General features: G+C 47.6%; 1 protein-coding gene across 1 annotated transcript in view; it reads left to right on the top strand.

The window, feature by feature from the left end:
* The first annotated feature begins 3,412 nt into the window (after nucleotides 1-3,412).
* Nucleotides 3,413-27,738, top strand: part of ADARB2 (adenosine deaminase RNA specific B2 (inactive)) — a 422,811-nt gene continuing 398,485 nt past the window's right edge. The window contains exon 1 of the mRNA XM_043563430.1: nucleotides 3,413-4,002. Within this exon, the coding sequence (XP_043419365.1) occupies nucleotides 3,903-4,002 (100 nt within the window). The 5' untranslated portion in view covers nucleotides 3,413-3,902. The remainder of the gene's footprint in view (nucleotides 4,003-27,738) is intronic.

Raw genomic sequence — 27,738 nt, 5'->3', positions numbered from 1 at the left:
GAGGTAAGGACGATGAGGTCTCTCCCACCCACATCGTAGGTTTGTTCTGAGAAGGAAGGCTAAACATGAGGTGCTGGGGAGTGAGAGACACTGAACATGCGGTGCTTGGGAGTGACAGACACTGAGCATGGGGTGCTCGGGAGCAACAGACACCTGTTCAGAGCCCTGCGGCTGCATCTGGAACTTGTGGACGTCACAGCTCCTTACTCATATACTTGTGCGTGTCTGTATCTCGATATTCATAGATACCTGTTGATATGTAGAACCCATCTCGATAGAGATATCCAGGCACAGAAGTGAAGATAGATGTAGGTATGGGTAGAGATACGGGTTCTTTATATGTTCTGTGTAACTCTCTATGTTTATAAATCATATACACACACACCTAAACACTGAAGGTCAGAGTCACTATTTAATAGCCTCCCGTATCTCAGAAAAGGCTTGTGGAGTTCACGAAACTCGCCAGTGTCCGACACTAGAACTAAAACTAGTAGAGGAAAGCGGCGGACGTCACAGGCTGGCCAGCTGGCAGAATCCGAGTGTGGCCCTCGGGCTGACCTCAGTGACTGTGGGCAGGTTTCTCTGAGCCTCGGCTTCCTCATGTGTAAAAGGAATTCGGTTTCAGTTCTGCTCTCACGGGGTCTTTGTGGACAGCAGACGAGACGCAGTATAAAACATCCACTATGTCCTGTACCTCGAGCACATGGCCACCACGGTCACGAATCCTGTGGACACATTTGTGCACCTGGCTCAGCGCCCTCCACAGTGGCCTGCGGGGACGTGGCGTCCCTCATGGGCCATAGGGTCTGTGGAGAGGTCAGCGGGGAGGTAGCCCACAGTTCGAGCGAGTGAGGACGGGACAGAAGGGGACCCCACCCGACACCTTCCCGGCACAAAGGGGTTTCTGGGAGTGAGGGCCAGCTCCTTCCCCCTGCCCCGGTTCGGGCTCTGTAGAGCCCCCAGCTGACAGGTGGCTCTGGGCAGCCGGGCGTCTCCTGGGAGGCTCGCTCCCAGTCCTTGTTCCCGTGGGAAGGGCAGGCGCTGGCTCAAACTGGCTCAAGACACACATCAGCGCCGTCTCCCGATGTCAGGTGACATCGGGCAGTCGGGTGACACTGGCTTCTGCTCCTTTTCCAACCTGTGTCATCAGTGGAGGCTGTCCGGCTGTGCCCAAGCGCTCTGGGGAACACACAAAGGCCAGGAGGCTCATCAGAAGAATGGCGGATCATGAACATCGCTCACTTTACGCATCCTTGAGTTAAAATGTTTGTAATCGTGAGCCTGTTCAGAAGCCTTTCCTCCGATGAGAGGCAAACTTCTCAGAACTCTATACGGCTCTGGCCTCAGCGATTAAACACGACCTCACGCAAGACAATACAGAAAACATCACATACCTACGCTAAAGCCACGTGGGCAGAAACTATACCACACTACAAATCAGTAAGTGAACTGGAGAAACTTCCGGAAAGGGAAAGGTTGGCCGAGACTTTTATCAGATCGGAATCTACGTGTTCACATCCAGGTTTTGCACAATACAAATCAGTAAGTGAACTGGAGAAACTTCCGGAAAGGGAAAGGTTGGCCGAGACTTTTATCAGATCGGAATCTACGTGTTCACGTCCAGGTTTCGATTGGCCTTCCAACCGCACTGAACATGGAGACCACGTGGGGACAGTGGCCGTGTCCCCCAGCTCCTCCAGAGAGAGTCACCATGTACGCGTCCACAGGCAGCATCTCTGCCTCGCGTGATGCGGGGATGGGAGAAAGGCCACCGCGAGAGGCAGACAGCCCTGCCGGTGACATTTGTCTGCAGGGCCTCGGTTTCCCAACTAGGGACCGGTTTTCTGCCACGACCTACGTGGGGCTCCTTTGGGTTAGCGCAGGCGGGTCGTGGGCGGCTGGGGAGTGTGAGGGTCCCGCGGCCACACCTCCGCATGCGGCCGGTGCTCTCAAATATCTCTTGTGCTGCAGGGAGCAGGTGGGCAAGTCGTGGACTTCTCCGGCATTTGGGACGACGGACCGGCAGCTTCATGTAGCTGCGCTGTTGGGGGAATGTGACTGTTCGGTGTGGCTCAGCAGAGGGGCCTGTTCCCAGCGCTCTCGTCAGTCGGAAAGGAGCCAGACGGCTACGAGGGCTCCTTCTCTCCGGGGCCCACCTGTAATGTATGCTCACTCTTCCCAGAGTATTTACTGGATTGGTTTACTGAACAATCGCAGAGGAACTAGCACGTACCAGTCACTGTTGGCGCCAGTCCTCACGTGTGGACGGAGCTAGGAGGCTGATGCTGCTGTGACGCCCGTTTCACAGATGGGGAAACCGAGGCACAGCGTACTTCCCCAAAATCAGAGCAGGGGAGCTAGGATTTGGAATCAGACGTGCCCCTCCCTCTCACCAATGACACATGGGTTTTTGACCCATCAGATCAACCCATGACGCATCTGGACAACCTCACTGTTCCCCATGCTCCCCGGAGGGGTGATTTTTCCTTATGAAAGAAAATTATCTAGAAATTTCCAGGCCCATAAGGAGCATGGAAACAGTGCGTATAAAATAGTAAATATTATAGAAATACTCACATGCCAAAATCTTATCAACATCTGAGGCATAATGCTCGCTTAATGACTTTGCAGGTGGATTTTTCCCCAAACTGTTACTATTTTAATTAATGGCTTATGAGACTTGAGTGCAAAAGCCAATAATGACGCCTTGGTTATGTTTCTTATATTTTACATCAGATTCTCCGTGTCATAAGTACAGTCTTGAAACAATAGGATAGCCCTGGAAAAAAAAAATTGTTGAAAACTCTTTCAATTTGCAGTCCGCCTCCTGGTAAACACGACTTTCTTTCGTCCGAATGTTATATTTGGCAATAAAACTATCAGATGGAAGCTCTCCTACATTTCATTTCATTGTTGCCTAAATAAAGCAACCCATTAAAATCCCTCTCCTTAAAAATCAGACTCGGATCCGAACACCTCTGTCTTTATGCAATATTTCTTTAGCAAAGGGAACAGCGGAGACGTAGGGAAGGGGGGAAAAAGAAACAAAACAAGGAAACAAACAAACAGACAAACACGCATTCTCTGTAAAATGAATACCCCTAAGAGGCTGTCTTCCGGGGACTTGCAAATCTTAGTCCCTTCCTGAGCAGGTGAGGGGTCCGTATTTCCTGGCGAGAGATCTCCCCCTTGACACAGTGAATTAACTAGTTAAAAGCTGTTCGCCTGGAGAGACACACGGTCACGGCATTTTCGGAGCGTGCAGAGCCCACGCGCGGTCCTGTGGTCGGAGCCCGGGGCAGCAGCTCCCGTAAGCTGTCCCCTCGGGCTGCTCCCAGACGAGCCGGCTCGGCGAGCTGTCCCCTCCCCGTCCCCTCCCTCCCGTGCAGCCTCCTTCCCTCTCCACCGCGTCCTGGGCAGCTCCATCCGTCCAAACGGAGCTGAGTTTGCAGGCTGACAGGGATGCAAAGGGCTGGTGGTGCTGATGTCAGAGCCAGAAGACAGTTGTGATTGGACCTAATTAGACTTTGCAGCAGCAAATAGACAAGCTCCCTGCGTGATTGGCTTCAAAGTGGCTGGTGCCAAACAACTAGCAGACGAGCCAAAGTAGGAGCCCTGCGTTCGCTGGGAGCCGGGTCCGGAGCGGCCGCCTGGAGGAGGAGGGCAGCGGGGAGGGGGCGCACCTCCCCGCCGAGTCCTGTGGAGGAGCTGCTGCTGGCCGGGGTCCCCCCGCCGCCGAGAGCTGGCCGAGAACAGCTGGGGAGCAGGAGCGGGAGCCCGAGGCTCGTCCTGAAAAGTGAGCCCGCTCCCGGCCCGCAGGCATCCGGCAGCGCCGGGCCAGCAGCAAAGGTGAGCTGCTGGGGACCGGGTCCCTCCCGGCTCTGGCGGCTGCGTCTCGGGCCATGGCCTCGGTCCTGGGCACCAGCAGAGGGGCCGGAGGAGGGCTGAGCGGCCAACTCAAATGCAAGTCCCAGAGGAGACGGCGGCGGTCCAAGAGGAAAGGTAAGGACCCTGCTTTCTGCGCTGTCTCCGCCGACCGCTCCCCCACCCCGGGTGTGGGGTCCGCCTGCTCCCGCAGCTCCACTTTCGGGGGGCTGGGGGGGGGGTCTGCTCCAAGCAGAGCGCCAGAGTTCACGTCCCTTTGTGGAGGCCCCGGGGGCTCTTGCCGGCTCCAAGGGGACAGGAACGGGGTGGGGGGGGGGGGGGGCAGAGAGCCCGGGCTCCGCACAGCCCGGCTGGGAGCAGGGTTAGCAGGGGGAGTGGGTGCGGGGACCGGAGGACAGTCCCCTCCCCGCCTCACACAGCCTCTGACCCTCTCCGAGGCCACAGCAGCACCCGTGCCAAAGGAAACACTCGTGTGAGCCAGCAGCCCCAGAAAAGGGAGCAGACCTCATGCCAGCTTCTCCGTCCAAATCGTCTCGGAGGCAGGAGTGGGCAGGATGCTGGCGACCACGCTTCCAAACTGGCCGACGTGCCCCCTCGGTCTGCTCGGTGCTCGTGGCTCCGTAAATACTGGGACCCGCAGGCAGCATGGGCTGGTCCTGGGGTGGCTGGGGGGGGGGGGGGGGAGCAGAGATTGAAACCTGGAAAGAGAAGGAGGCACGGCAGCTCGTTAGTGACAGAAACCCTGCAAACCAGGGAGGGAGGACGAGCCGCGAGCAGCGGGTGACAGGTTGTTCCCGACTCCCTGGGGGTGGCGTCTGCATTGTGGGGACCGCCGCCCTGAAGTTAGTGCATTCCGGGGCTCCGCCGGGGGCTGGGGCCCGTGCCCCAAATGCCACCGTGGGGGTGCGCGCGGTCCCGGGAGCGAGGGGGGCTGCTTCCTGCGCCTGCCCTTTCTCTCCCGGGGAGGAACTCGTTACCAGCAGCCCCTCACCATGAGTCTGCGGGAGAAAGTTCGGCTCTTCTGACGGTTTGAAATGTGTTGATTTAAGGGTGGGGGGAAAGAATGAACACGGAGCTATTCAGAACCGTGGGGCAGATGCCACTAAGATGCATCGGATTCTCTGCCTCCTACCGCAGGATGCGTGCTGGAGGCTGCTCTGTGTCCCCAGAGGGTCGTCGCCTCTGCGGTGGCCTGGCAGAAGTTTCTGCCACATCTCCCCCTACCTGTCCTCAAATACCCCCGGAGCCCTTCCTGGCTTCTTCCGTGAAATCAGAAATTAGCCAGGCAGCGTGAAGACAGAAATGCCACCATCACACAGTCACCGATGATGGTTGCGAGTCGGGACCACGGGGAGCGGTCCCTTCCCGGGGAGGTTCCAGAGCCCTGGGCTCTGGAACTCGGCTGGGGGTGGATTCTGGGTTCCGGCTCAACTCTCAGGGCTGCCCCGGCGATGCCCGCTGCCCACTTGGTTACCTGGCGATGCCGTTTGGGAACAGACCTGCGGGCGCCTTCCGGAGTGATGCCGACAGAAAGTGGCAGCGAAAAGGGGCTGGGGGGGGGTGGATCACAGAATTTAATGATGACTACAACTTTTAAAAGAGGGAACAAGGAAACATTATCTTGTAAATTGTAAGTGTTCGTGTTTCCCAGCATTGCTGTTTAGTCTACTTACATATTAAAATTGAAGAGTAGGGGGTAATATTTCACAATAAAACGGCATTCTACAGAAATAAGATACAAGCTGATGGACGTGGGAGCCTTTCTCCAAATTCATTTTTCTTACCTTTAAATGTCAGCCATGCTGGCTTAGAAAGCATCCAATTTGGAGAAGAACAACAAGAAACCGGAAGGAAGACCTCATTTGCTGTAAACTTAACTAGAACAGTTCAAAGAGGAATTTCTGTGTGAAATATTCCCATGCCTTGGCTTTTTCGAAGAAACCAGGTCTCTTAATTTTCGTGCCCCAAAACCGAGGTGGGAAAGGCTGATGTGTATGCGTGTGCTAACTCCTAGTGCTCGTAGGTTTATGTTGTGGGGGTGAAATCTCCTGTGGCGTCTGCGGACAGCGGCCTTGGTAGGGCGGTCAGCTCAAACTGTAAATATTCACATCGTAGGGGAGAGTTAACAAGATAACCGTAAGTGGGAAAATCAAAAGAAAACATGGCAATTACGGGACACGTTAATTCATCATTTGCATGTGCTGGGAATAGGTCAGTTTCTGTGTAATTCTGTAGATCTTCGTTTTTCTCTTCTACCAAGAAAAACGGGGAATTTAAATTGCGTTCTGACAGTCATGACTCCCGGCGACAGCCTTTGAGTGCCGTGGCCTCGGCTTTTGAGCTCACCCACTTAAAACTCTGTGTTTGTCACAATTCTAAACCCACGTGCGTATTGATGGTTGTTAAGGAATTTGTCTAGGGCTCTACTGTGTACTAACTAGAGCCACCGACTGGGAGCACAAAGAAAGAGCCCGTCTCGTACGGGAGGAGCTAAATCGGAATAAACGTGAGGCTTACGTGCCAATGGTATGTCTTTTTCCACCTATTCTAATGAACAGGGGTGATTTTTGAAGACACATCTTAACTTTCGGCTCCCCGGGCTGTGAAAAGCTATCAGTGTTCTGTGTGTAAACTCCAGAAGTGCTTTGATACATTTTTTTTTACGTCACTTATTATTGTCAAAATAATCCGTGGGCTTTGAAATAAAAACTATAGCTACAGTTTAAGTGTGAGATTCATACCATGCTCTCATTACCATGAAATGTGATCCAGAGCCTCAGAAATCAAATGTTTTCCCGTACTCAGTGTTTTCAGGCACCGTAGGCAGTATAGATCTTTAAGAATCCAAAAAACTAAAAAATTAAAACAACAACAACAACTTGGTCCCGGGTATTAACAAGCCGGGACCTGCATGTCTCCCCCAGATGAACCTTAAAGGAGAGGTCCAGAGTAGACCCACCCACCCACCCACCCGTCTCTTCCCATTCTCTCATCAGAACCCCGTATGATGCATTTTTGCATTTTCTCTATGTGTCACTTTTTAGTCGGGACTTTGTCTTAGAAATTATTTATGAACAATTTACATTTTCTGTACAAGTGAAAAAATGTCAAAATTTGAGTTTTGAGGAGGAGAAAAATGGGCAGCTGGAAAAAAAAAAGCACTGTGCAAAGGACAGGGAAGCCGTGTAATTTTTACACGTGTGGCTACAGCTGCTCACAAGCCGTGTAACATGGGGGAGACGTGTCAGCTTGCTGTCAGAAAATACCGGGAGCACTCGTAGTTTACGGAGTTTATTCATCAACTCAGCACCCACTCAGCTCACTGCTCGTGGGGGATTCTGAGAGTCGACACTTTGTTCTGTACTTGGCAGTGGGATTATTCGAGGCGATCGCACACCAGCAGATCTGTGCTGGGTGCTCCGAGCGATGTCCCCCGTACTCGAGAAGGACTAGATGCGTGAATATTATGGAAGGTCTGTATTTTAGCCCAAAATAATAAAGGCGAAGGTTGAAGGTTATTTAAAATCGGTACCGACTGAGCCAGGTGGAGTAGGAAGAGTCAGTATTCATGGAGACAGTATAATATGTAAGCATAAATCACTTCAAATTTTATCAGATAGCCCTCAACCAGTGGCTGCATTCCGGGTGATGTGTCCGAGGAATTTCATAGGTATATTTTCAATCATTAAAACAGGACCTGTATTCTGTCGTGGATTTCTGCCATTCTCTCTTTCGCGACTGTAGCTGTCCTGAAGGCACGCAGCAGCATGAAATGCATTTTGCAAAGAAAATATTTTTAGTATTTGACAATGAGCACATACAGCGTGTAAAAATGACTCAAGTTTGTGGAAATTTTTCAAGAACTGTTCTTTCGATGCAAAACGTATTTGCAGTTGGATGGAGAGCCCATGCAAATTCAGCTGGTTCCGAGAGGTAAACGGGAGGTCGGGGTTCTGAGCCAGGGGAGTCAGTCACCAGACGGAGAAAGGGAGGGAACTTTGGAGAGCTATCGCAAGGCTCTATAAACAACCATTTGTTAAGTCAACAAAGCCGATTCGGTCATCAGCACATGACCTTTCTTTTTTTCTTTTTTTCTTTTTTCTTTTCTTTTCTTTTTTTTTTTGAGGCATTTGACAGCAAAAGAAGTTAATGCCAGAAATGTAGATGTTGTTACAGGGCGATCCTTACACACAGTCTCAGAAACACTGAAGGTGATTCTTGGAAACAGCAACACGAGATGTTGCTGAGTGACAGTGAGCTGATGAATCACAGGAAGGCAGGGTGGGAGCAAGGGCCGGCCACTGAATGTCGTGAAATGCAAATAAAAAGTTGGCAAACGGAGCAGAATGAGGGCAGCGGGCGGATGATAGGCACGGGCTTGGTGTGAACCGGCATCCCGTGAAAAATTAACACAACACCAAGATCGCGTGTGGATGAGGCTCTTCGTCCCCAGCGATGCCCGGGTGACACATGAGTGTGCCTCAGCCTGGCTGGTGGGGACACAGCTCCGCACCACGGCCGCGCGTCCCCGTGCCCCCGCCTGCCTCGCCGTCTGACGGCTCGGGCGGAAGGAGACCGCATTTCGTGATAAAATTAAGTTGATTAAACCATTCACCATCCTCTAATTGTGTAGCGCTTTTTTCCCTCTTTCTCTTTTTAAAATTTGTGTTAGTACCTCTGGTTTCTAGTGACCCGTGTAATAGCAGCAATTTGAGATTGCTTCGAGGGCATTAGATATGATGAGTGAACTTGAATTTAGAATAAAAATATGAGATTCATGTATCCGTATCTAAATAGTGGTGATTCAGTTACCGCAGAAGCACTGTCCCAGAGGAGCATTATGTAAGGAAATGCAGAATGAGGAAATTGTGTTTTTCTGATCGGAGGCAGGGGAAGATAAGTTATGCTCCGAAAGCATTCAGGGTCCAATTTAAAAGCCATGTGTGTGTTTGTTGTTCCTAGCTGTACCTGCATACGTCGTAACGGCGGTTGAAGTATTTGAGCATTTTTTATGTCTGCCTGCTTCTTCTCCTGAAATGCTGGGGGATGAATGTTGGTGTTTTCATAACACGAACAATTTTAAACAATTCGTAAAACAAAAATAATTATATTACTCGGTCCTTCGTCACATAAATATATCATTTCTAAATCGATGCTCCGTTGGTAAAGTGGGCTCTTAATTACGAGCAAATAAGATTCCTAAAGGGACAAATTTCCACGTGGTGAAGGCAAGATTTTAGAAGCACTTCTTATAGCCATTTCTAAACTGGAAACAAACAAACAAAAAAAAAGGTTGATGCCAAGTGAAAAAGGAAAAGCACAGATATCCTTCACAAATATTGCAACTATTGAGTGTTAACACTAATCATGTGGCTCCGTGTTACACAGAAAAACAGGCCAGTAAGGGCCTGTCTGAATTCACATTGCTAAGTATCTGTGAATAGAGTGCACGTGAACTAACTCCTATCTCTTCAATTAAATGTTTTTCCTCCACTGAAAAATGGAAGTACATGCCATTAAATGTTTCATTACACAAAGAGAATTGTGTATTCCTAGCCATTAATATCCTACAATTCACTTAAGGATGTACCACCGTCAGGTGAAGGGGCAGTACTTCCAAAAAGAGGAGGAACGTTTATCCGACTCTGGATCCACGTGTAGATCTGTGAGGCTTTCGAGAGCAGGAAGGAGACCGCCTTGAGAGATTCGTCAGACAGACTCCTGCCCTTCCTCACACGTGTGGCCACGTTGCTTCCCAAACATCCCTCTCTGGTGATCAAACTTGCACTGACCTGTTCATTTTATTTAAAAGGAATGGGGCACAGGGGCTACTGTATCTGACTTCTGGCTGACTCCATCTCAGCAACGTCAGGGCAACGTCGCTCTTAGAGCCCCTGCCCCACCTGCAGAGTGACGGGTGGACCAGCTCCCAGGAGCCACATCAGAGAGCCCCAGCCTAGAGATGGAGAGATCTGCTTTGCAAGAGATCTATAATTTTACCAGAAGTGAGCCTGATCACTTGCAAAGACAGAAGTTGTTTGTTTGCTTTTTTTCTTTTCCTGAAGAGTGAGAAATCTTTGGGGACAAAAGAAGAGAAAAGAAAAACAGTTAATCTGAGTGTGTGGGTCCTCTCCCTCCCCTCATTTTTATTCTAGTTACAGGCATTGCATATGAAGGGCAGCAAAAAAATAAGTTCATCTTATTATCTTATTGGTGAGGAACGAATACAATTAGCATCTGGTTTCTGGTAAGAAAGTGGTGGGTAAATTTCCTCCTTGTGTTACAAGACACACACACACACGCACGTGTGTATACACAAATTCACTATTATCTGTTTTAAATTTTAAAAATTACCAGGGGCGAATGTTACGTTTTAAATCTCAAAAAATAGCAAACAGGTAACATAAATTTTGTATTTATGTTAAAGAGGGGACTTTATGCTTGATTAAGACATAGTGTTTAGTAAGTGGAGCATTTACATAAACAAAAAAAAAGCAGCTTTTTTTTATGTATGTTAAACACGGAAGAGACGTCGAATATAGATGCCCAGGTGGCTCTTAGATTTTAAGATCGTTGCTTCTGACCCCCTAAGAGGGGGGCTACGCACGCTTAAAATGCAGGGCTGAAGGTGGCTTGGCCGAGCATCTAGTGGAGGGCGGCCAGAGTGGCCGTGCGTGTGGCACACTGGGACCAGCGTGAAGGTTCCCTGGAGCTGGCCTCCAGCCGGAAGGCACGGGTCTGTCTCCGCTCCTAGGAGGATCAAACTCTCTGAGGGTTTAGGGAGGGAAGTCCAGCAGTGTAGACAAAAGGGGGAACAGGACAGTATTTCTAGGGGAGGCAATGCCCACTTTAGCCGCAGTCTGGTTGCATCCGGCCCGCTGAGCGTTTCCTTGACGGCGCCCATGGAGAACTTGTTCACGAAACAGATCAAGGTGTCTTTCTGTTGCCGTTGCCTCACCATGTGGACAATAAATGAGACTAACATTGCTCAGAATTCATTAGTAAACACTCTTTTCTCGAGTGTCTATCGTACAGAAGTGAATCTCACACTCAAGGGAGCGCTCAACACCGCCAGGTGATTTGCACATAATAGAAAGCGTTCCTTTAAACACCTGGACCAGGATGTGCTTTGGAGAATTTTACGGATTTAATTAATCTCCGCTGCTCCGTTTATCTCGGACGAAATCCCTGATCCTTGTTTCCCACGGCTGAGAGACGGGAGACCGGCCTTATTGTTTTGCAGTGCCTTACCCGATTTCTCAAATGTGTCCTCTAGATGTGGCTTTAAAACAGGGTGGAGGGGACTCGGTTCTCTGAAAGGGGGCCTGTCACTGGTTGAAGATGCAAACCCAAACTGAGTCCCTTCTCTGCTTAAAAGCAAACAAAAGTGGGGGAGCTTCTGTTTCTAGAAGCAGGACCTGGAATCATAATCAGCCGGCTCAGAGCATACGCCTAGGACACCAGTAATTGATTAAGCCGCAGATTTTATCCGTCCGAGCCCATCGGAAGTACCCAGATTTCCTCTCGTTAAAATTAATGCAGTATTTCCTAAAAGTTTAATTGCTTTTGGAAAAGTGCAATTTAATAAACATAACAGAAACGTCAGCAAAATAGATTCTGACCTCCCCTGCACCCCAAGTCTGGCTGGGTTCACTCAACCCTGTCGGTAACAGATGCTCCGCTTGTGTTAGGCTCACGGCTGTGAAAGCGACGTGTCCTTAAAGGAAACACACACTTTCTTTTTACTGGACGGTGCTCAGGCCTGAGAGCTGAGACGCCAAATGTGCACAAACTCAGACAGTCTGACGTGTACCCTTAAAAAAAAAAAAAAAAAGACTTTTATACATTTGGCTGTTAAGTGAGAGAATATTTAAAAATAGCACCTTTCACTACTCCTTGGGTGAATAAAAACATAGAGGGCCAAATTTAACTAGAGACATGAAGATATCTTTATTTGTGCCTGAGCTCCAAATACCGATACTGTAGACGAAAGTCTTCAAATGCCTATTCAGATTCCAACAGAATTGTAACGGGAAGTGACTTTTTAATTCAAAACCTTACGGTTCAGCGATAAATTTGCTGTATTCAAATGAGTCAATGCTGCTAGTTTTCTTTCCAAAGAAAAAATAAACTTGGAATAGAAATTATTGCTCTACCCCTAGGAAAAATCCCAGGATACATAGTAGCTTTTTAAAAAACCCCAAGACAGCAGAATAGGGAACCCCTTCCTTTGACAGCCCGGGAAAGACTGCTCGGGGCAGGCACCGCAATGTCTTGTAAATGTGTGCTGGTCCCACGTCTGTGCTCGGTCAGGAACTGCCCACGGGCATGGCTTCGATCTGATTGAAATTCAGGGAAATTTTCACCCAGGAAGCATTTAGGAAGATATGTGCCTTAGATCTAACAAATTTGAGAGTTCATATAATTTTATGTAATCACCTGAGTTCTTTAATCCAATTTGTGCCGAAGTTAATTATAATTTGGGCTTTTATACGTAGATAATGAATAGAATTCAAGTCATTAAAAGCTTGCACTTGTGTGTTTTGGGTAGATTTGTAATATACGCAGACAATATAGAGATGATATAGAAAGATAACAGAGTCAGGATTTGAAATAACGCCCACCCGAGTAGCATGGTTTGAACTGCACGGGTCCAGTTACACACAGATGTTTTTCCATAAAAACAGGGCGGTCCTGTAAAATTTTCTCTTCCTTATGATTTTCTTAAGGATGTTTTCTTTTCTTTAGGTTCCTTTGTTGTACCAATATAGTATTTAATATACGTGACATACAAAATGTGTGTTTTATGCTATCCATAAGGCTTCTGGTCAATAGTAGGCCTTTAGTAGTTAAATTTGGGGGGAATCAAAACTATGCGTGCATTTTCAACTACTCAGGGGTTCGGCGCCTCCCCCCCGGTGTTGTTCAAAGCTCCACCGTACGTATAAGCAGTTGCTGAAGCAAGGAAATATCGCAATATTAAAAGATTAACTCTAAACAGCAAAAGTCTAATATGTACACATTTTTAGATGGACATTTAAAAACTCGAGTACAGATTAAATGAATTAAATAAACTTCTGAGAGCTCAGACTCCTTGAGAAAGCTGAAAAATGACCTTGGTTTATGACCATTCCTTATGGTCCTGAAGTAAACATTCATTAATTATAAAGTTCCAAAACATCATTTTTTAAAAACATCCTTTTCTGCATATTTCGCACAACGTGAAATATTTTTGTCTTTGTCACTAATGAAAATCAATCTATCCTCTTATACCACATAATAAGAGAGACCCAAAAGCCACATGGCAGAAAGAGGTTTCATTGAAGACAGAATGACAGAGATACAGAGAAACAGAGACAGGGAGGGAGACAGAGAACAGCGTCGTCTTTTTCTTCCTGTGCCCTGATCAAAGTTCACCTTCCTACATTTTATCTCCTGTACCTTCAAAAACAGAAAGGGCACTTGATTTAAAAGTATGGGGGGGCGCCTGGGTGGCGCGGTCGGTTGAGTGTCCGACTTCAGCCAGGTCACGATCTCGCGGTCCGTGAGTTCGAGCCCCGCGTCGGGCTCTGGGCTGACGGCTCGGAGCCTGGAGCCTGTTTCCGATTCTGTGTCTCCCTCTCTCTCTGCCCCTCCCCCGTTCATGCTCTGTCTCTCTCTGTCCCAAAAATAAATAAACTTTGAAAAAAAAAAAGTACGGGGCATCCAATTCTGTCTGTTTGCAATTTTGCCTTAAACATTTTGCGTGTATTCAGACAAGGGCTGTATCTGATGTGTAAGTACGATTTCTTCACTCTGAGCAAGGAGCTAGGAACCGAAAATACGCAAGAAAAACAAGGTGGCATGATCCTTGTGTCTGGGCTTATATTGTATCTGGAGATATAGACATGCAGATGTAAATTCAAAACACAGAATAGAAATAAACTGTCATGACCCCAACACACTATTAGGTTCTATAGGAATTTTTTTTATCCAAATATGATTGTGTTCTTTACAAAATTGGATTTCTATTCCATTTCTTTTATTATTTCAAGTGAAACCCCTAAGTAAAAACTAATATAAACCCCTCTAGGTTTGAGCATTTTTATTTCTCCCGCAATGTCAAACGTAATAGCTACTCAATTAAAACCCACTGAGAAAATTGACTTTGTTTTTGAAGGAAGAATGGCTTAAGGAAATAATCAGGACAACACGGTAGACGGGAACGTTTTCTAAGGGGATTGTGTACAGATGGTGTGAGCTGTGGGGGACAAAGAAGGGCCGTAGCATACGGGGGAGATGCTCAGAAGCCAGCTCTGGGATGATGACGTAGATTTACCTGCTGGTGGGAAAGGCAAAAGTTTGTAGTGTGTGTGAGGTGACTTCTGGGATGGGCACCATGGTGAGATTTGTGTCCCCGTAAATTAGTACAGTGGCCGTCTCATTGTGCACCCTCAGTAAACTGTTGTCGTAGGACCAATTTTTAGATTCAGGCTGCAAATTTATAAAGGATGCTGTCTGATTTATTTTTAAGTTGTTAATATGTAAATCTGAATTTACGCATGCGGCAAGCATTTACGGGACACCTTTATGGGCCAGCCGCCATGGTAAATGGCAGGGACTGAGCTGTAACAAAAGCTCCGAAAATGTCCTAAAAGAGTCAGAAAGCACCCGTCACCGGGCTCTGGCTTCTCTGTGGTCCATGCTGGAGAAACCCCCCAAAAAGCTCGGGAGGCACATCTCTACTGTTTGTCAAGCCAGCTGCTCTGAGAATTAGCACGCTCGTGGGCATTTGTGTGGATGGGGTCAGACGAAACCCTCAGACCATACAGATTCCAAAGATGCTTCTTAGAGAGCAGGACTTTGGACCGTGGTGCCTCTGCCTTGACTCTTCTACAGACTCTCTCTCCTGTCCCTCCAGCTTGAGCACCAGGGCACCACATGCCTGGTGGCTGCACGTCTGCCCCACTCCCGCGACCCGTGTGAGACACCCTCCTTCTATGAAGGTCCGGGCGCTGCCCAAGAACTCAGCTACCAACTCGCTCCTTGGCTCACAAAACTTCCGCTCTGTCCTCATGGCTGGGGCAAGCATTGTGTGTGTGTGTGTGCACGTGTGTAACACAAAGTCTAGGGCCAAGCCCAGGAAACTAAGTAAACGTGGCATCTAATGTGATGCAACCTGGCACTCTTTTCCTGTCTTTTCCTGAAGGCCGTATAAAGTAGGACGCAGAGCTCATCCGAACAGTCATAGGGAGTGTCCCCACTGCCGTGTCCACTCAATATTGTGGACACAGAATACGTCCTGAGAATGATGAGAGTCACCGAATTTGTCCCTTGCTTCCGGGTAGATGGCATGTTCCCTGGTCTTTCTTATCTCTTACCTAAGAGAGCTTTGGGATTATCTCTCTGTCTCTCTGTCTCTGTCTCCATCTCATATACATTCATTACGCAGGAGACGTGTGGAGACTGGAAGATAAAGTTCGTCAGTGCGTCCTACTTACGTGGGCGGGAGCGATGCTGGCTGCGGTCTCTAGGTCTAGATATTTATCTATAATGATACTTAGGAATGTTTCCGAAGTTGAACATCAGGGAAACAATAAAAGTAGGAATTGATAAGATTGAAACCAGCAGAAATCTGACATTAACATCCACACCTCTTCACGAGGAAACTCTCTGATCCTCAGTTCAGATGGTTAAGGAGACCATCTGTGCCCTTGATTCCTCTGGACTTTTCTTCTTTGGACGTTTAGGTGAGCTGACCTGTTTCCCAAGATGGCCTTGACTCATTTGTTCCCATTCTAAAGTGTTATTTCTTATATCAGGGTTCTTATCACTAATATCAAAATCACCCCTGTGTGAAAATATTCAAGGTTCGCATGAGATGCAAAGACACCATCACACTTACATGTGTGTGTACATATATTCATAACGTGTCATGTTTAGGTAACCGACGCGCGAACTTTCAAGATAAAATGTAGAGTAGACGGGACTTTTTGTGCTCATTAGATGAAATAACGATTCACAGAATGTCTAGGTCACAGTGGTTAGCGTGTGAGAGCTGCCGTGATAGAACAGCACACTGTCCCGGATCCTGGAGGCGGGGAGTCCGGGATCCGGGCATGGGCAGGGCTGGTTCCTCCCCAGGCCTCTCTCCTGAGCGTGCAGATGCCACCCTCTCCCCCTGTCCTCACATGGTCATCCCTCTGTGCACGGCTCTGTCCTGACCTCCTCTTCTTATAAGGACACCAGTCAGATTGGATTAGGGCCACCCAGTAACCTCATCCTACCTTAATCCCCTCTTCAAAGACCCTGTCTCCAAATACAGTCACATGCTGAGGTCCTGGGGTCAGGACATCCACATGTGAATTTGGGGAGACACAATTCAGCCCACAACAGCCAGAATTCCATTCGCCTTCAGAGACGTTTCCTGAAAATTAAGGTGTCCCATTAGGTTAGCAGTGCTCTTTCTCCAGAAATATCGCGTCCACCTCAGGGCAGGCCAGTGAGTTCCTTGGTTCCATCTCATGCCCCTGGTCTCTCCTGTGGATGATCTGCTTGCAGAATTGGACCAGCTTCAGATGTGATTAAAGGATGCCCAGAATTTTCTTCTCAATTGTCCGTCATGTTGTGTTGTCCCCCAATATGATGGTACAAACTTGAGGGAGTTTTACCTTATTCTGCCCCGCCTCGTGCTTTCCTGCCCCTCTCAAGATCCTCATTTCTAGTTACAGGTGGGGTGAATGGGCATGATTCTAAGAAGTGTGAGTGGGGAAGGTCATTTTCACCCCTGACCACGCTTCTTCCGACTGGAGTAGGATCAGTGATAAACTTTTCTTATCGGGACGTAAAGGGGACCGTCGGGTATCGTGAACTCGACATCATCTTGGTGTTTTGGGTTTTTTTTAATATTTATTTATTTATTTGAGAGAGAGAGAAAGAACAAAAGCAGGTGAGGGGAAGACAGAGGGAGACAGAGGATCCAAAGTGGGTTCTGTGCTGACAGTAGTGAGCCCAAAGCGGGGCTTGAACTCACAAACTGTGAGATCGTGACCTGAACGAGCAGAAGTCGGACGCTCAACTGACTGAGCCTCGAGACGCCCCAACACTGTCTTCGTTTTGTGGATGAGAGCAGTAGGACCCAAGGGGATGAGCAGCTAGTCCAGGAAGCTCCAGACTGAAAGAGCTGGCCCGGGAGCCCAGGGCCTTGGGTCCTCAGGTGCTCGTGCTGAGAAAGTCTCCATCCCGGGGTAGAGTTGGACACATCGGCACAGAGAGGCTGTCGTGGGAGGGCAGGCCCCTGGAAGCAGGGGCTTCCAGGGCAGGGGTGGGCGGAGCACCGGGCCCCGTCTTCTCCGGGCCAGAGGCTGTGTCACCGGTGCCCACAAGAGCTGTGACACAGAGCCGTGACAGCAAGGGCGTCAGGGAGAGGCTGGTACTTGCCATTTTCACCGTGAAACCAGCGCACAACGTCTTAATGAGTGTGTGTGTGGATGTGTTTGTATATATGTAAATACACATATATGCAAATATTTATGTCTATATATCTTCCACTGCACGTTCATTTGCTTAAGTGGTGTCAGTAACACAATTTTCTGATTTGAAGATTAAAGGAAACTGTAGAGATGGTTGAACAAACTCAGACATCAGCATGTTTAGTTTTCAGATGTCTATACAGCACGGCTATTCAATTCCAAAACAAACATGAGTTGTTGCATAAGGCAAGATATTTAAGGAACACATTGAAATAAGATTAGAAGTGAGGACGTTTTAAATTCTCTCTCTCAAAAGACAAATAGAAAAAAGAGAATCCAGCCTGCTGTAAATTCACAACACCATACGCGGGAAGATAAGTCTACACGAGCCCTTTTTTGTTGTGATATTCAAGTTAGTTAATAGTGTGCAATGAAAATAAAACATACTGTTCATTCAGTGAAATGCTGGAGCTAGATTTGAATATCATAAAATGAATTCCTCAGATTTAAATACACTTTTTTGCTTATTCCGCATCTGGATTCAACATGAAAACGTTCTGCGTTACTTTGTGTGTTTCTGTGTGTTTGTGAACAGAATACGTTTCATCTACTCTCATGCGTAAAGGATAAGTTTACTGTTCCAATTTCCTAGATTGAACTGGCTCAGGTTCTGTGCTGGAGAAACGAAGTCAAAACCAAGCGGAAGCCGCAGGTAAACATATCGGCCCTGTTTTAAATTCCCTGAGTAAATAGATGGCACCTGGATTCCAGAAACAAATTTGGGTACAGAATGGTCAATAGGACATCTGAGCCCACCCTGTGAGGACCGACTCTGGAAACACGAACCCCGAAACAAAGCAGTCAAATGACCGTGGCCCTCATGAGGAAGCACTCCACGCTCCCGCGACGTAGCCAACGGATGCTAATGCAGAGGACGATATATACACACAAGTTGACTGAAATCACTCTCCCCATCTGTTCCAAATCTTATTTACAAAATCACTTTACATAAACACACACAGGTAGGATCTCTGTTGTCATTTTCTTTAATTCCTCTGTAAGAAAATCACCAATTCTTGGTACTTGGATTTAAAAAGGGCCAATGAGGGGTGCCTGGGTGGCTCAGTTGTTTAAGCGTCAGACTTCGGGTCAGGTCATGATCTCACAGTTCACGAGTTCGAGTCCCGCGTCGGGCTCCGTGCTGACAGCTCAGAGCCTGGAGCCTGCCTCGGATTCTGTGTCCCCCTCTCTCTCTACCCCTCTCCTGCTCACGCTCTGTCTCTCTCTGTCTCTCAGAGACATTTAAAAAAAGTTTTTAAGCAGGCCAATGAACCTCAATCCCTTTTCTCCAGAAATAAGGTTGGGAAGTCCCCTCAGGCCTGAAGGTGGGGCACACAGAGGACCGAGCAGAGGTTTTCGGTTACCTGGACAGAGGGAGGCTCCAGATCCAGAACAGGGACAGGGGAAGAGCTGAGCAAGATAGAGTACAGGCCGCCTCTCAGTGGAGGGGCCTTGAGTCTGGGGCACGGAGCCCAGTCTACCACAGGCGAAGCGTCTCACCAGTATCACGCGAGGGTCTCGGCTTACGCATGGCACACGGTACATCAGCTTCACTGGGCTTTTGTGAACTTCCCCGCTGGCGCAATACCAGTGCCTAAATTGCCTTATTTGTAAAAATGTCTTCCAAGTCCCGGTCGATTTACAACCAGAGTTGCTCCTAATCTGAGTGACTTCAAATGTGTGCGTAACCGTGTCCCTGCCCCCTTCGTGTTACAAATATGGAAACGGCAAAGCCAGGTCCCGGAATCCCGGAATATAACTGTAACCTTGCCAGATGAAAATGCTGCACGGGCAAATTTAGAAAACACTCTGATAATAAGCTTATGTTTTTAAAGTTAATTTTTAATACTTGTTCTTTCTGAATTCTTTATATCAACATTAACATTTATTTGGCCCTAAAACACACAGTAAACTTTTACCTCTTGTAATATCCTGGTTCATTTCCTTCTCTTTGTTGCTTTGTTGTTATTGTTGTTGTTGCTTTAAGTGACTTGAATTCTTTACACAAGTTGAATAATAATGAATCAGTTATGGTCCTGGTCAGTCTTCGTGGCCGAGGTCCCTCCAAGCTGACAAAAAGACAAGGCTTGAGTTTGAAAGTGTGGTTTGTTCATGAACCCCCGCTACCTTCGCCCAGACGCGCACTGACTTTGCACTTGGCTACGACAACCGCACATCTGGTCCAGCTTCACAGGGGTGTGGTGTTTGTGGGATCGTTTTCGTCAAGGCAACAGGAACATCAAATGGATAATGTGGACTCATTTGAGAAAAGGTAATGGATGCCTTAAACCTTCTGATAACCTTGCAAATAGACGCCTCCACACTGAACACGGGCTGGCAAGGCACTAGGCACAAGCGAGTTAAAAAAAGAACAATAAATACACAGGCTGTGTACTTGTCTTTTATACCGCTCCCTCCTCTTTCCGCTGTTACATTAGTTGCTGTCCCAAAATTTGCTCTAAATGGACTATCAAGCCTCCACCAATGGCTTCCTTTTTATCATTATTTTAGAGAGAGAGAGAGAGAGAAAGAGAGCAAGCAGGGGAGGGGCAGAAGGAGAGAGAGAGAATCCCAAGGAGGCTCTGTGCTGAGCACAGAGCCCAACGTGGGGCTCAATCCCATGACCCCTGGCTCATGACCTGAGCTAAAATCAAGGATCGGATGGTCAACCGATCGAGCACCCCAGGCGCCCCTCTACTAATGATTTCTTAACAAGGACAGTTACGTGTACAGGTGGGCCAAGTTAGGGCCCATGTCCATCTGTAGTGAGGGGTGATTGGAAACAATGCCTGTTTGGTTCTCAGAAGCTTCTAGATCAAGGTAGTTAAAGTCACAACACCAAATATTATTACCATTCTACTAAATAATCAGAGACCTCCCCACCTCAAGGCATTCTTTTCTCTTTCCCTTTTTTTGTGACATTTTCCTGAGCTATAGTATTCATACATTTGTGGTTTCGATGTTCCTGCTTTATACGTGTCCAATACAGCATTTAATGTTTTGATGGTTTTCACAAAACCAGCTGGAAACCATGCTAAGTGTGCATGCATACTGGGGGGGATGGGAATCGTTTCTAAAGCACAGTCTCAGAATGGGGCAACAGCAGAGAGCCATGCAGTAAGGGGGGACCACCTGTAGGGCAGCACGCCCACAGTCAGGGGGTGCCACCGTAGGGTGTCACTGCCCCCGGGCCGCAGATCTGCCCTTTGTCACACTGCGGCCTGACACCAGGGGATCCTGGGACCAGACATCAACCCCCATCACATGTACACGTTGATGTCCCTGCCCCAAAATCACTGAGAAATGAGCCTGATCTGTGCCTTCAAATGAGAAGAGCTCAGAACACTTCCAGAATCAAAACCGAAGGAAATCCGGCAGAGACATGGGCAATGCGGCTTTGTATCCCTGCGTCATGAGGCCGGCTTCCTGTCCTTCAAGAGGACGGGCGGCTCACAGACAGGATGATGGGAATGTGTCTGAGGAAACGCGTTCAGTCAGGAATCTCAGTGGCACCGTCTGTCCGTCCTGCAGGGGCCCTAAAAGGACTGGGTACACCGGACAATCCCCCAGGGCATATGTGAACTTTAGGGGTATTTTCTGGATTTTTCAAGTAAGTAATATTGTATTATAATATTCTCTCCAGTAGACCCTTGACAGCCATAAGAGATAAATTCAGAGATTTTTGACTCCTGAATCTGCCAATATTTTATCACAGGTCATTTCTCCATGGAACGGGGGCAAAGTAAAACGGGAAGGTTCATGCAACATTCAGGATGCCTTTAAAAAAAAAGCTTGCTGGGGCGCCTGGGTGGCGCAGTCGGTTGAGCGTCCGACTTCAGCCAGGTCACGATCTCGCGGTCCGTGAGTTCGAGCCCCGCGTCGGGCTCTGGGCTGATGGCTCAGAGCCGGGAGCCTGTTTCCGATTCTGTGTCTCCCTCTCTCTCTGCCCTTCCCCCGTTCATGCTCTGTCTCTCTCTGTCCCCAAAATAAATAAACATTGAGAAAAAAAAAAATAAAAAAAATAAAAAATAAAAAAAAAGCTTGGGATATTTTGATCTTCATAAATTTAACGAGTTGTTTTACTACAGGACTTCTCAGGGATAGTACTTATATGATAATATCCAAGGCAGGGAGAAACATGCAGTATAACTTATTTCATTTTATTTCATTTTATTTTATTTTATTTTATTTTTGGTGTAAGATTTTAAACTTAACTTTTGGGGACCATACATTAAAGTCTCACTTAACCTTAGCATTCCCTGGGATAGAGTTTAAGAAATGCCCAAATAATTGAGCCTCACTGAACATTTCCACTGCCTCCTTCACAATGGAATCTGCTACTAAGCAATCTGTATTACGATTTTTAATTTATCTAAGCCTTCTGTTTTCTTCCTAAGAACCATAAGTTTTAGACCCATTAACACCTTCTTTATTACTGTCACCAGCCATATTAGACGACTATCTATCAGATTTAGGGTTATTTTCTAGAGTCTGCTCAGAATCGAAGCCACCTTCCTGATGGGGAAGCCAGATGGCTCACGGCCTCACATCCGCACGCACTGGAACAGACACACACATGGATGTCGGAGGGGGAGGGGCCTCCGCGAAGCGTAACCCTGAGCTAACGCTCATGATTGTCCAGCAAGGTGTTCAGAGCTTGGTCCATCAACTGGAAGAGGGGGGAGGTCAGTGGTAATGGAGGCTTCTGGCCTCGCTGTCCTGCCACCAACCTCTGGAACTTTCCGGAACACCTCTTGCTTTCCTCCGTTTCCCCCTACCTCTGTCTGCTCTATGAATCCCCTCTCTATTTCCAGTAAATGCTCTTTTTGCTGAAAACTAATGTGTTTAGTTTCAACTGCTTATAAATAAGAACTATCATTGTTTTCTTTTTGGAATCCTTTTCAAATAATAGAGCAAGGCCAAAATGAAACACACTGTTGAGAAGCGGGTGGTGAGCCACCGACTGGGTCACCCCCCCCCCCCCCAGCTCACGGATGTTATTCCTGTTCAGCATCACAATACCTGCATGTTCCCACGTTTCCTAGCTCTTTGGGGTCAATCGTCACCCACAGTTTTAAAAGAATTATGTTGTTACATTTTAATAAGAAGTAACCTTGGAAGTTTCCCAATCAGTTAAACAAAATCAATTATTCATATAGCAAAAAAATGCATGTAGTGATTTTTATTTTTCCCTTAAGCCTCGCGTAGTTTCCAGAAGAAAATTATGTGATTACCATAAAAGAAAGATACAGTGAACCTTTGCAAATGAAAATACACTCCCAAAATGAATGGAAGAATTGGGGGGGATGATATGACTATCGAGCATTAGGCAAAGTACTGGGCTTCCTGGTAGCCAAGGCAAAAAAAAAGGAAACATAAAGAGTCATACCGCAGACTTCTTAGTTTCTAATAAAAGCAATGAACTGGGTTGTGAAACCACAGGAAGAAAAAAATTAGGTTATCTGACTCAGGAACATATGAGAGCATATGTAACTAATTGGATATTATGGTTATAAAAGGACTTCATTAAGGTTTCAACGAAGCCTCTGGTTTTTAATCAGCTGGTTCTGATGGAGCGTCCACACAGAGCCAGTTCTAAAATGTGTGCCCAGCGTCTAAAGGAGCTGACGGTCTTCGTGGGGCCACCTCATACCGTTCAGGCTGGCATGGTGACGTCAGGGCCGTCAAGGCTGGTATGGCGGGGGGAGTACATCCAATCCACGTCATTAAATACAAAATGTAAGAAGTGAGTTCGGACCCACACCTAGTGTTTACCATTTCAGGCTGACCATTGAGGATATCATTTTTACATTCCGAATGCACGCCTGGCAAGCCAGGCTCCGTGCGGGTCAGAAATGCTTGTCAGGTGAATTATTTTAGCTTTAGTTTTTAGTAAGTGACACCAAGGTCAGCATTTAGCTTTCAAAAGACTGTGTCTGCATTCTGTCTGCTCCTCGGGCCGGCTTCTCGATGGAGACACTCACCCCTCAGCTGACCAAGTGCTTCCCTGGGTCTATCTCAGACGCAACCTGCATTGTATGACCTCGCCTCCTCCCAGGGCAGTGTCGACCTGGGACACTGACCTCTAATGCTTCCAAATCCTGGCCTACAATTTTATATAGGAAGTGCCTAAATTTTCCTTTTTTTTTTTTTTTAACCGCCATCCTAGCTCAAAGAAAACCTTCCTTCTCTTAAGGTTTTTACACACACATCGTCCTGCAGACTCTCATCAAATGTTTTCTAAGCAATGGCACATTTTTTCACTGAAATCACATGGAGTCTTCTCATGCAAAAGAAAGAACTAAGCTTTGCGAGCCCTCAGAACTCCAGGGAACACATTCCGTAAACCACTGGCTGACCGAGCACCGGCCCTGACGCGAACTTGCGCGGTAGTTGTCTTCCTGTGGTGCGCACGTGTCCTGTGCGCCCTGCCTCAGCTTACTCTGTTTCCTGTGGAAGCAAGTAGGTATCCCACATGGCTGGCTGGCTTGAAAGAGACAAAGGGCGCGACCCCATCCCTTCGGGTCCCTGTGAGACCCGCGGCACTAGCCTCGCCTCCGAGAGAATTCGCTTGGTGCACGTAGATCGAATTCTGGTCCACGTCCTCGTCCAACAGACCTCTGTACACAAGACGCTGAGGCTGACTCACAGTCTCTTCACAGAGAGCCTCACCTGAGATGCTCAATTCCCATGTCATTTTGGCCAAACAAAAGAGGATTTAGGCCCTTAAAATGCTCCGTAAACCCCACCAGAAACCTCCTGAGAAACACCGTGTAGCACCGTCGGGCTATGGATATTTCACACACATGGGCTCTGCATTTCTGTGATTGTGTTCATGTGTCTGAGCGTCCTGTTCCTTCCCCGGGCTCCATATCCTGCACTCGTCCAATTGTGGAACCCTAAGGTCGACATGGCCCAATGTAGTTTTCTTTCCCAATTCCCCACGTGGCTGGGACAGTTCTGTGCCTAAGGCGAGTGCTGGCCGGGGACACTGAATATTTTATTGGGGACTCTGTGCCATTCAGCTTAAAGCTTTTCTGAAACAGGTCAGCCAAGTTCCCATGGCGGCCCCACGTCACCCACCAACCTCTCCAGGCGTGTCTGCCTCCCAGGTGTCCTGGGCCTTCAGTCTGAGATCTTGCGGCCTGGGGCCTGACTCTACCCATCTCCTTCCCACTAGGCTTTTTTTCTCCAACTGGTCTCTCTTAATACCTGATGCCACCCAGCTGACATCAGAAACCATCGGATACCCTTTCACAAGGAAGCATAAACAATGAAAATTATGTTGTCATATCTGAGGGCCTTGCTTGTTAGTAAGAAAAGAGATTTTACTGATGCAATCTTATAATGTGGCAAGACCAAGAGCGATCTTTCTGGATGAGGTAAAAGGGAGCCTTCCTGGCGCCCTCAGTTCCTACTGGCTCGCCACACAGGAACCACATGAGATGCTCCCATCGCGTGCTTTCCCGCACCTGCTTCCTCATGCAGAGCATATACACAGAAAAAGAAAACAGCGGGATGAAAACTGTAATACACTTGGCGATCTCTTACCTTTATATGAAACAGAGTCTTATCAAAAATATGTGATGTTTGCCTGCATAAGAGCTGTGTGAATTCTTCCCCCAAATGTTAATTTTCATGGGATGAATAAATATTATGTTTCTGTTTGGAAATAGCCGGTCACTATAAAGCAACTGTTCTGAACACCTGTGTGTCAGAAGCTGTGCAAAGATTCAGTTATAAGTTAAAAAATAGTCATTGTCACTTAGGCTTCTGTCCTGGAGGAACTTAGGGGCATGAATTTGGAACATCTGTTTTAGATACAGCTTAGAACATTATTGTTTTGTGAATTGTCTTAATGGACCTGAGGCATACATAATTTGGAGATTTATTTTTTTAATGGGTGAGGTTTGAGCAAAACAAATAATGGGCAGTTTGAAAGTCCTGAAAATAAACACTAAGCACCAATCTAACGTTGCACGGATAAAGCACCCAGAGAAGGTAATTAAGCTCCACTTTTTTTTATCAGGACTCTTCTGGAGGCATGAAAGCACAATTCAGAGTCATATTAAATTCTAGGCAGCTGTGAGAAGTCTACCACCATCTGGAATAATCTAGAAATGTCAGAGCCGACACTCTATTCCTTATAAAGGCAGAAGTTACACATGTAAATCTACAATCAAACAGATAAAGAGGAAACCCTTTATCAGTTATCTTCCTGAAAAAGCATCACCCATCAGTTTCGAGGCCCCAGCGATGGTCACAGCCCCATTCACTGGAATCTGTAGCTCAAGACAAGACTCAGTTCCCGAGAAGTTATGTAGCCCACCTGAGGTCACACAGCTGGTAGACGGGTAAGAACCGTCTCCAAATTGCTGATCACCGTCGCCTCTCTTTGTCAAGCGTAGGAAACCTGAGCACAGTCATGTGAGGATTCACTGTCCATCAAAGGACAGGCAGTGACGCCTGTGCCCGCAGTCAGTGCTCCCAGACGTGTTCACGGCCCCCCGCCAATACCAGCCACACTGGGAGTGTCGGCCAGCGCCTCCTTGCCTTCTCACTGGGAAAGTGGCAACGCGAGCCCCCCTCAGAAGGAACAGGAAGCAGGCACAGTCAGATCCAGCCTGGCCATAGCCCGGAGCTGGCTGATGTCCTGGAGTCACTCAGCGTGGTGCCCCCGGCCTGTTTCGGGGACCTCATGTCCTCTGGACTGGCCAGGCATCAGGTGATCGTACTGCCCAGCCGCTGGCTGAGTGTGCCCCGAGGGTTTGCAAGAACTGACTTCCAAGCAGCAACATGCCCTGTGCAGGACACATTGACTTTCCTCAGTCGGCGCCATTAGTTTGGCTGTGTCTACACTGCAGCAGTCCTTGCAAGCATTTTGAGAGCGTGTTGAAAGCCCTGCTCCTGCCCCTTGCCGGTCTGAACAGGTAGAGAAGTGGTGTAAGGAGCAAAGTGGAAGTCCCAGTATGGGTTTCGTGGCCAGTAAAAACAAGGCTGAAGGTGGGAGTGTGGCCTGAGCTATGAGGTAGGAGACAGGGAGGTAGGTACCCAAGGACAGGTGACCCTACGTCTTCCTTGGGCTCCCGCCCGTGGAAGAGTGACAGATGACTCCATCAGTCCTCCCTAGTTTACCAGGTAAGCAAGTGCCCCCACTCCCTTGGGGACGAAGGCGCCTCGCCAACACCCACCTGACGGTTGAATTTTCCAATATCACCTCGTGCCCATTCGTCCACCACGCCATGTGCCAGTTTCACGTGCACGGGTGTGTGCCGATTACAGATGCAATGTGTATGTGATCCGCATCAAACCCAGAGATGCATGACTTATTTTTCTTCTAAACAGTAACTTTTTAGGAGAAAGGGTGATAATTATCCAAGACCCACGAAGCCCATAGTGCTGAATTCGCCACCACACGCGACACTACCGAGGACTCAGACATTTAGGATTTATTACCAAGATTCAGAGATGATGAGGGAAAAATAGACATATATCAGAAATTAAATGTACTCTTCTGGTCTGAGTATGAAGGACAATAAATATTTCTGTCATGGGACAAATTAATAAGTAGCATAAATCACCGATGATGAGGACATTGACTGTCCTAGAAGATCTCCAGTCCTGCCTCACTTTCTGATGGACTATAAACCTTCCCAGACTAGGGTGTGGAGGTTCAGGACACATCGTCCTCCACCGAGGACCTCGGAGGGAAGGTGATTAGCACACGGAGGGGACCGCTGTCTCAGGAGAGCTGCACGTAAAATGACCGGGGAAGGAAAAGGCAGCTACTTCTCAAATTAGCATAATTAGTAATTATCTCTTAATAGCCCCACTTGGCTTTGGAGACTTGGCACTTGAAATTCTGCTTAAAGTTCAGTGAGGAAAAACAAATTTCACGCTGAAATGTCTCAATAACACAGCCGAGCTGCTGAGGTAATGGTCTGGGTGAGGTAAAGGGAGGCGATGACCATACGGACACCTCCAGGTCTCCCCTGGAAGAACCAGGTGTGCAATCATACATATTGTGACAGAAAACACCAAAGAGTGTGCAGCGTCGTTGGCGTTCTCCCGACTCTGTATTTCTGTCTTTGAAGATACTTTCGGAATTTTTTGTCTCTGGGGAGCCCACATCACCTGCTAGATATTGAGAGTCCTTCCTTCCAATAAAAACATAATATAGCTTCCCCTAGATGAAAACAGCTCAAAATAAAAATAGTATGAAAAATAAAAGTAAAATACAACAAGAAAGAAAAACAAGCAGCATCAATGTCATAATCAGCAGTCAACAAATCTTACACACACCTTCCTCTTTGCTTATTAGAACTTAAATCCAAGATTCACT

The sequence above is a fragment of the Prionailurus bengalensis genome, chromosome B4 (assembly GCF_016509475.1).
Source record: "Prionailurus bengalensis isolate Pbe53 chromosome B4, Fcat_Pben_1.1_paternal_pri, whole genome shotgun sequence".
NCBI classification, from domain to species: domain Eukaryota; kingdom Metazoa; phylum Chordata; class Mammalia; order Carnivora; family Felidae; genus Prionailurus; species Prionailurus bengalensis.
Note: the sequence above shows the minus strand (reverse complement) of the source record. Positions and strands in the feature narration are given on the sequence as shown.